General features: G+C 49.6%; 1 protein-coding gene across 1 annotated transcript; it reads right to left on the bottom strand.

Moving 5' to 3' along the window:
• Positions 1–2,109: 2,109 nt before the first annotated feature.
• Rtp5 (receptor transporter protein 5 (putative)) lies at positions 2,110–2,808 on the bottom strand. The gene is made up of 2 exons (XM_029561673.1): positions 2,514–2,808; positions 2,110–2,360 (listed from the first exon to the last, which is right to left on the bottom strand). Exons 1-2 carry the CDS (start codon positions 2,725–2,727, stop codon positions 2,110–2,112), a joined length of 465 nt encoding a protein of 154 aa, XP_029417533.1. The 5' UTR covers positions 2,728–2,808.
• Positions 2,809–9,750: the final 6,942 nt, after the last annotated feature.

Raw genomic sequence — 9,750 nt, 5'->3', positions numbered from 1 at the left:
TCGCCCTGGAAGTAGGGAAAGGGCATGAGATCTGATCTAGAGTAGTCAAGAGTGTTGTGCAAGAGGTCATTCCCCCATCCCAGATATTAACCCTTTGAGGGAGGGTTCTCAGTGATTTGGTGTGTCCTTCATGCCCAGCAGACTGGGGAAGGACCACTGGGGTAGAGAGTTCATGGGCCAGGCCCACCCCAACCTCCATGGAATTGGTCAGAGAAGCCAGTGAAACCTGGCCCCAGCCAAGAGCACAGCCAGCCCAGAGGTAGAACTGCAAAGGGTAGACAGAGCCCGCCAGAGAAAGGTCCAGCAGGGCTGGGAAAAAGAACCTATGAGTGTGGTGTATATGCTGTGCTGGCCCATTGCATGCCTCAGGTGGGTGGGTGACCCAACTGAGGTCACCTTCCTCCCCAGCACCTACCTTTCATTTATGCTCACTGAAGAAATCTTTTTTTTTTTTGTCTTTTTGAGACAGGGCCTCCCTGTAGCCCCAGCTGTCCTGAAACTCACTATGTAGACCAGGCTGGCCTTGAACTCACAGAGATCTGCCTGCCTCTGCCTCCCAAGTCCTGGGATTAAAGGCATGTGCCACCACGCCCCACCCTGAAGAAATCTTTATACTCAGGGCATAGAGTCCCTGGGAGCACACCCTGAGCCCCAAAGCCTACTATGTGGGCCATGATCTCCCCAACAGGGATCCTGGCAGGTGGTAGCAGGGTGAAAGAGTCTGTCTGGACCAACTGTCTACCCAGGGAATCCCCAAGGCCCAGCAAGTCCAAGCCACCCCTGCTACAGGGAAAATATGTGAGATGATGCCCCTGCCCAAGACAGATTCCAAAACCTACCCCAGGACATGGGTGCCAGCCTATAGTCACCCATCCAGCTCCTGCCAGTGTCACTGGAGCCTTCACTAGGATCTTGGATGGCCCAAGTTAGCCTGTTTTCATGTGGGGCTGTCTTCAGGCTCCTATCCAGTACATGCCTCTTGGGGAAGGGGAGAGGACCTTCAGGACCTCTGGTGTCTCCATAATTGCCCTGCAAGACCCACCACTGCACATGCTTGTGGGGATCCAAGATTCTAACGCAGAATCTTCCAGAGGCACACTGACTTACCCACCCAGAGCCCCAGAGAAAGGTTTCTCCTGGCAATTTTCAGCTTCCTGGGAACTCTGGTGCAGGCCATGCCTGTGACAGGAGAGACAGGGTGACTGGATACCACTGCAACTGCTACCCCACATGCCCCAGTACCCTAGGCCTCTGGAAAATGGAAACCTGGGGCTGGTCACAAGTGGTGGAATATTCTGGCTTCATTGGACAGCATTTCTCAAACCCATAACCCGAAGCCCTTCCCTGGCTCCCTGCCACCACCACCACAACCCCGTTGGGATATGCCACCTACAGGTCACACAAAAAGCGGGGGGGAGGGGAGGCTTACCAACCATGCATCTGCTGGGGCTTTATTGTTCCCCCAAATGGAGTAGGAGCTTGGCAAGTGGCCTGTTCAGAAAACCCCAAATGATGTTAATCACCACCTGAGAGCCTTGGGCTGGAAAGCAAGATTGGCCACAGATTCCTGTGCCCTTGCAGGATGCACACAACAAGAGTCCAGAATTCCTCATGGGGGTGCTTCTTCTCTGTCCACCCCTATTATGGTAGTCTGAGGGTCTCTGTAACAGAGAGAAGGCTAGGTCACCAGGCCCACCTCCCTCCTGCAACATTCTCTGTAACAGATTTTTGTTTTGCTTTACTGGAGTTTGACACAGATAGATAAAAGCACCTAGAACTCACATGTGCAGCTCAGAAAATACTCAGGGTGAACATCCACAGCAGCAGCCTTCTGTCCTGGAGACAGGAGGAGCAGGGCCACTATAGAGGGGTCTCCAATGGCTTAGTGGGGGATGAGGCTGCTAAAGGGACACAGTGGGTGCAGGGCGTGGTCAGGCTTACACTGGGAGGTGCTGAGGTTCATCCTGTACATGCATATCAGCCAGAAGATGCTGATGGTCAGCAAAATACAAAGAGGTTTAGTCTGGGCACTCACCCTGCAAGTGACCCCGCAGAAGAAGAACTCTTCCTCCTGGTGGGACCCACGATTGGACCCACCAAACCTGGACCTCAGCCACCTCTTCTTTTGTAGCCATAGGTGACAAAGCCATTGCATTGGAAGCTGTTGGCCATGTAACTGGGACCTGTACATTTTATGATACTGAAACCTGAGGAGGGGATGGTGATGGTGTCCTCACTGATACAGATGGGACAATTGGCATTGATCTGCAGAAGGACATTGTGACTGACAGAGGCTGTGTCCTGTCCACTTTCCTTCTCTTTATCTTTGCTGAAGTTGGTAAGAGTCTTTGACATCAGCACTAAAGATGAAGGGGAAGGTAATAGAGCCCTCCTTACTGATAATGGGCCCATCAGCCTGGGTCTCCAGAGGCTGGTTGTGACCACTGATGGCAAACCTCTGGCCACTGTCTTCCCTCCCTATGTCCTCAGCCCTGTCAAGAAGGAATCTTTGCCTCTGATGATGTTGGTTAAGGAAAAGGGGAAAATGACAGTGCCCTCCCCATTAGCCTTGAGGCCAATGATATAAAACACTGGGGACAGGTTATTTCCAGAAGTAATGGGGACATTGTTGAAGGAGATAGGGCCCTGGCCCCTGGCTACACCAATGGGGCTAAGAAAGGAGTCCCAGCCTCCAAACAGGAAGCCTCTGAGTTCAAAAGTCTTCATGCAGCTGTTTGGAGACCTGGTCCATGGAAGATAGAGACTCTGATGTTTACCCTTGGGCACAGCCTTGGCACTTTTAGTGGATGGAGCCCTGACCAATCATGAGTAGTACTGCTACCTGCTTGAAGGGACTGTGAAATAGTGTTCCTATGGCTTTAAAAATACGCTTGGTGAATTAAGCTGAACTTTGAATGTATATGTCTAGAAAGTCATGTCTCATGAGAAAATTTATTCAAGAATGCTTGATAGGGAATTACCTCCGGAATGCCAGTTCACCCTCTGGTTTCTCATGAAACATGTTGACCTCCTAAGTAGACATAGCATGGAAATAATGTTTCTGTGCTCCTCTTATTTTGCGAAATTGTGCTGGATAGCTTTAGTTGTCAACTTGACACACCTGGTTAGAGGGAGCCTCAACTGGTGAATTGCTTCCATTGGACTGGCCTGTGGCCATGTCTGTGGGGCATCTTCTTGATTATTGAGTGATGTGGGAGGACCCAACCCACTGTGAGTGATGCCACCCATGGACAGGTGGGCCTATGTTGTATAAGAAAGTAGGTTAAGCACGGGCCAGGGAAGCAAGCCAGTAAGCAGAATTCCTCCATGGCCTGTGCTTCACCTCCTGCCTCCAGATTCCTGCCCTGAGTTCCTACCTTGGGATCTATCAGCAAACTGTGACCCAGGAGTTGTAAGTTGAATAAACCCTTTCCTTCCCAAGTTGATATTGGTCAGAGTGTTTTGTCACAGCAATGGACAAACTAGCACAATTGTTATATTCTAGTCTTATAGTTATTATTTAGTAAACATTTGACTGTGGTGCTGACAAATATGAGAAGCCATTTTATTACTGTTCAGTTCTGTAGACATGTGACTGTGATTCTCACGAGTATGAGAATAAAAGCAGAGCTGTTGATATGATCAGCCCTCGGGTGCATGAAAGACCTGAGTCCCCTGGCTTATTATTAGTTCTGTGGTAATCCATTCAGTTCCTGTGGCTATCCATTCAGTTCCTGTGGCTGCCCCTGGTGACCACACCTGCTGCTGAAAGGGAGCCCTTCCCCTGGGTGGCAGGGCTATAGCCATCAGTAACATCCATTAGAGAGACGAGAATGGTGATACTGCAGTTACCCTTGCTGAGGAAGTCACTGCTGTCAGAAAAAAGTTCCTTGATGAACTCAAGCACCAGCAGAGGAAAGGTGAAGGGCTTAGAGTCAGAGCCTCTGGTGCCCTTGATCATGGGCCTACTACTGTGGGCCACCAACCATTGGCCATTGGCATCAGTGCTGTTGCCACGTGAAGAGTTCATGGAGCTATCCTGTGTGGTATCTCTGGTATCCTCTGTGGTATCCTCTTTCAGAGGATAGGTACTCTGGACCACAGACCCCCCCAGACAGGGTCTAGCACCTTCTGGAGGGAGCAGACCCCTACTTCATAGGCCTCACAGCAGTCCCCTGAAATAGATCTCAGGGCACTGTTGTTGTCCAAGGCTGTCCCCACAGCATTTCTGCAGAATATGGAGGACCAGATGCCTGAGAAAGGCTCAAACATCCCCAGGGCTCACCTGGCAGTCTCCAAAGGTGCCCAGGGAGCACAGCCTCACCCACATTCACATCCTCACCAACCCCTGGCCACAAGCCCCATTCACCACAGGTGGAGCCAAGCCCCAGGTTCATGGACAGCAATTGCACTGGAGCCTGTGAGGAAAGAGAAAACAGATGAGCAGAGGGGAGAGAAGACCAAGCTGTGGAGCCCACAGTTGAGCCCCTCGGGACTCTGCTGGAACTTGGCCTTCTTGCCTGTCTGGTGCCAAACTGATTCTGGTTTTACATCCCACGCGCACACTTCAAATCTCAAACTTCACCCACCAGCCAGCCAGGGGTGTGACCAAAATGACCCCAGCACCTACACCAGCCTATACACAAGCTCTATAGCCCTCAAGTCCCTCCCTGCATCTGCACATGGGCAAGTGCAGTTCCACTCCCCTTGTCTGCAGCCCCTAATCTGAAAAGCTGAACATATAACGCCTTCTTATCCCTTTGGTGCCAGAACTCACTTGCTGATACCTGTGGGTGCTGTTGCTTTCTGCAGCTCCTCATTTTCTATGACTCAGGGTTTCAGGTGACACAAGCAATCCTGGGGTGGGGCAGGGCAGAAGAGCGAAGATCTGAGGGATTGCCATAGATAATGGCTCAGCAAGTGAGGTGGTGACGGAGCAAACCTTGGTGGGTACCCATCCCAAAAAAGAGGTGATTCTGCCTGTCCTATGTTGGCTGAAAGGTAAATCAAGTCACACGGTGCCTGCCCTGCATCATGGTGATGGGAAATTGGGGGAGTACTTGGGGGGGGTACGTTGATCCAGGGTAGACACAGTAGGTGAGCCCCTTTGACTTTAATAGTATGAGCTATGTGAACAAGACAGCTGTATTTCTGTCCCTTCAGCTAAGAGAAACCATCTTGGGACCCCAGTGAAGGTCCTGGAGCTGGAGGTACCTGAGGCAATGCCTGTGCCTGGACCCTGTATTCTGAGACCCTCAGGTCTCCAGACAAGTGACCACTCCCTGCAACACATGTATAGCTACAAGCTGCGTGGAAGGCTTCACTTCAGTGTTGTCAAGTGAAACTTTCTGGATAGTAATATTGCTCTGAACTTGTGCCTATCACCACCCTCCAGCCACATAAGCCCACAGAGCTCTGGACCCATGTCTGAGGAGTGGCACGTCAAGCTTATCTAAGTTGGGTTCACCAGCACTCAGAAGCACTGGTGCTTCAGTTGAGGGCTTAGGTCCATTCCTGTTTAGGCCTACGTACACAACTCCAACCAGCTGCAGTGAGTGACCCACCTCTACTCACCTGCTAAAGCAGGTTTTGCTGTGGCTTTGGGACTAGAAATGTGCCTCAAGGTGCTTCATGGTCCTTGAACCTGAAAAGGCTCAGATCTACCTCATACCTGGCCCCAGGGGTTTTAGATCCTGAGAGCCATTGTATCCACATCAAAGGGGTGAGTTGCCCCCCTCTCTGCCCAGTGTCCCTACATACTGACACACTGGCCAGCCCTCTGTCTTCCTCTCAAGACCTTTGATCTGTACCCCTATGCCCAACCTTTACCTCCCAGCTCCCTGCAAAGTAAGGGCTGCCTTCCTGGGTGGAGAAGCCAGAGAAGCAGAGCAGGGTATGTCCCTGACTCACTGATGGTAGATATTATCACAACAGTAGTGACCCTTAGCTACCCCAGACTCTGAGCCCAGTCCCCCAACTCCATCTAGAAGTCTAAGGCAGCTCTCCCATTTCTCAGGTCAAGCACCCTGCCCCCAAGAACCCTTCAGCTTCAGTTTGAGGCAGTGCCATCCATGTGGTTGGTTCCTCAGACAGCGTACAGCAAGGAGCACCTGCACTGTCTAGCTCCTGTCCATCAGCTCTGATACCCGTGATGCTATTGCAGTGCCATAGAAACAGAGATGACCCACCTGCCTAAGGGCAGCACTGGCCAGAGGAGCCTAAGTAAGCCCAAAAACCACCACATTACCCTGCAGGGCCCTAACCTAGACAGCCATGTGACAACACTGAAAGTTTTCATTTCCCAGATGGTATTGCACATGCCTGGCCATGCCAAGCTGCTGGATAAAGACCAGGCAAGCCCCCGTTCCCACCCCAACAGCCCCTACTCCCTACAACACCTAGCCTGGCCTCAGAGAACAGGACAGCCAAGGCCAGCAACAAGGCACCTTCAGCCCCTCCATCCCACAGAACCCAGGAGGAGGTCTCCAAGCTCTCACCACCTCACACCTCAAAAACTCCTTCAGCTGGTACTGGAGATTGCCACTGTCCAAGTGCCCCTTGACCAAGTTTTCCTGGGGGTACAGAAGTCAGACTTCCTCTTGAAGTAGCAAAAGGTCTAGTTTGTGCCGAGGCAGAAGGGGCTTGATCTTGCCTTTGATTCAGTTTGTGCCTGTTTTGGCGTATTTCCTAGCTTTAACATGCTTCCTGACTACTATGTCCTCCAGACAGCTGTGTGTTGTCCAGGGCCTTTCCACAGCCCTAACCATAGTACAGAAAAATAATTCCAAAATGTAAAATGTAAACAAATCTCAATGCATAGCCAAAATAACTACTGTAGCAAGGTTTCTCTGACTTCCATCTGGTCCAAATTGTTATGCTTTTTGCAGTTTTGGCCTTTATAAACTCTGTACCCTGAGCTTCTGTACTGAGAGATTTTCAAAGGCACTGGTCACTCTCAGTCATGCACTAATCAATAAAGGACCCTGTTCCCTTTTAATTGGTTTATGCATGTGGCAGTGATCTGTAACTCTTTCACCTGCATATAACATCTTGGAGGCCCCAGCAAGATCCCCCACACCCACGTGATTCAGCCTCTCTCCCAACCTCCCTGAGGAGATCATAGGGTCAATGAGGAGGTTGTAGGGGAGGCACTACCTGAAGAGTTCCAGGGCCCTGCTCCTCCTAGCTGAACCCAGAGAAGTCTGGAATGACTGCCATTTTCCTAGACACTAAAACAGATGGAGTCCTCTTAACTCTCCTAGGAGGTAAGTCTGTATGTTGATGTCAATTCTGGTTTCAGGTTTGAAGGAGAGGCCCAATGGTGAACCTTCCCTAAGGTTGGGAAAGATAGGCCTGATGAGGAGCTTTCCCTTTGTCCTCTAGCACTATATTGGGATGCTGTTTCTGGACTTCTGGAAAGGATAGGCCCGATGGGGAGCCTTCTCTCAGGATTTGGTTTTCTGGTTCTATTTCTCATAAGGAATTAGGATTTTGTTTTGTTTGAATTCATAGCTGGCTGAACTGTTGTATGAAAAATTGAATGCATCTCTTGAGTTTGAAATAGTACACTTAGGAACTTGCCCTGTCAGTGTCATTTTCTGTACTTGTAAACTTGTCCTGCCTGTGTTGTTCTATCAGTGTTGTTCTATCTGGTCCTTTTTATCATCTGCCTCAAGGGCAGGAGAGCTGGACTCTTCTCTGAGCTCACTTTGGCTCAGTGGCAGCCAGAAGCCAACATGGGGTACTCATCTCTTCCCATACGATGAGTTCCTCTTCCCTGGTTGCCTATGCTACATGAAAGGAGCTAGTCCCTTGTCTGGGGACCTCAGATTACCAGCCAGTCCAGGACCTCCAGGAGGTAAATAAGTGGACTGAACCCATTCACCCTACAGTTCCAAACCTATACACCTTCTTGAGCCTCCTCCCACATAACTATCAGGTTTATACAGTTCTAGACCTAAAGGATGCTTTCTTCTCCATCCCCTCAGCACTGGAAAACCAGTTTATATTTGCTTTTGAATGGACAAACCTGAAAACTGGTGAAACAAGCCAGTTGACCTGGACATGGCTACCTACCCCAAGGGTTTAAAAATTCCCCAGTGTTATTTGGGGAAGCCTTACAAAAGGACTTAGTCAGGTTTTGGCTATCCCATCCTGACTCAACCTTACTCTCATAAGTAGATGACCTCCTGTGAGCTGCAGCCAACACTGCAATCTGTTTAAAGAAGGCTCAACTCTGCCAGACAGAGGTCTCCTACCTTGGGTACAAATTCTCATAAGGTAAAGGAACCCTGAGTGCTGTCTGGAAAGAGGCTATCCTATAGATCCCTATACCCCAGATCAAGAAACGAGTTCTTGGGGACAGCAGGGTACTGTAGACTCTGGATTCCAAGGTTTGCTGAAATAGCCTCGTCCCTCTATTTGGCCACAGTGGGGCACCAGCCCTTAAATTGAACTGAAGAATGGGCCTTCTGGCAGCTAAAACAGACTTTATCTCAAGCCCCAACTCTTGCCTTGCCTGATATCACTAGGCCATTCCACCTTTTTGTACATGAAACTCAGGGTGTGTAATGGGCATCCTAATTCAGACTCGGACCCTGGCAGAGGCCTGTGGCATACTTGTCTAAGCATTTAGACCCAGTGACTTCCAGATGGTCTACTTGCCTGCATGCTATAGTTGCTACCACTACACTGGTAAAAGAGGCTGACAAGTTAACCTTAGGTCAAGATCTGACTCTCACAGCCCCCTATATCATAGGGACACTCTTACAGGGGGTAGGGGGCAGATGATCAATGGATATCAAATGCTCATATTTCTCAATATCAGAGCCTGTTGCTTGATCAACCCTGCCTCACTTTCACTGCTGTACAGAGCTTCAACCCAGCTACACAGATGCCTGACAATAAGCCTGAAGTCCTCTCCAGGACTGTGAAGATTTGTTGGCCATCTCTCAGGCCAGCCTCTGGATCTCCAAGACTTTTCCTTGTCTGATGCAGATGCCAATGTGTTCACCAATAGAAGCAGTCAGTTACCAATAGGGTCAGAAGAGCTGGGGTGGCAGTGACCACCTAAGAGCAGACCATTTGAACCCAAGCCCTGTCCCAGGGCACCTCAGCTCAAAGGCAAAACTAACACACTCACCCAAGCTCTACACTGGGGTAAAGACAAACAAATAAACATCTACACAGATAGTAGGTATTCCTTTGCCACCCTCCATGTTCATACTATGATTTACAGGGAAAGGGGACTCTTGACAGCTGAAGGAAAAATTCTTAAAAACAAAGAAGAAATCCTGGCTCTCCTTGAAGCTGTTTGGCTCCCCAGAAAGGTGGTTGCTATTCATTTTCAAGACCATCAAACGACTGACAAACCTGAGGCCAGAAGAAACCAAATGGCGGATCAAACAGCTAGACAAGCTGCTGAACTGCATGTGGAACTCCCTAACTGTCTGCCTGTAGTCTTTTCCAACCTGGAGCTCCCTCTCCAGTTGACCTACAACCCAGAAGAAGAGGCTTGATCCCAGGGTGCAAAAAAAGACCCTATAGGATGCTTGATTTTACCCAACTTGAGACTCTTACTACCTATGGCTCTCAGATATCTTCTAGAGGATTAACTTCATCAGACCACCCATTTGGGTGTTAAAGTTGACTGAGCTATTGTTTTCCAAATACCAGATCCTACAATTCTGAAGGATGAACCAGACTATTAAATCCAAGCTCCCTAAATTGAGTTTAGAAACCCATGAACAT

Source organism: Nannospalax galili, unplaced genomic scaffold (assembly GCF_000622305.1).
Source record: "Nannospalax galili isolate Female #2095 unplaced genomic scaffold, S.galili_v1.0 scaffold453, whole genome shotgun sequence".
NCBI classification, from domain to species: Eukaryota; Metazoa; Chordata; class Mammalia; order Rodentia; family Spalacidae; genus Nannospalax; species Nannospalax galili.
This window is presented reverse-complemented; position numbering and strand designations above follow the sequence as displayed.

Excerpts from the sequence above, each read along its gene's own strand:
- Rtp5 (XM_029561673.1), bottom strand. The coding sequence starts at position 2,727 with ATGAAGACTTTTGAACTCAGAGGCTTCCTGTTTGGAGGCTGGGACTCC. Across the intron at positions 2,361-2,513 it reads CTTAACCAACATCATCAGAG|TGCTGATGTCAAAGACTCTT; the intron begins GCAAAGATTCCT and ends CTTCATCTTTAG.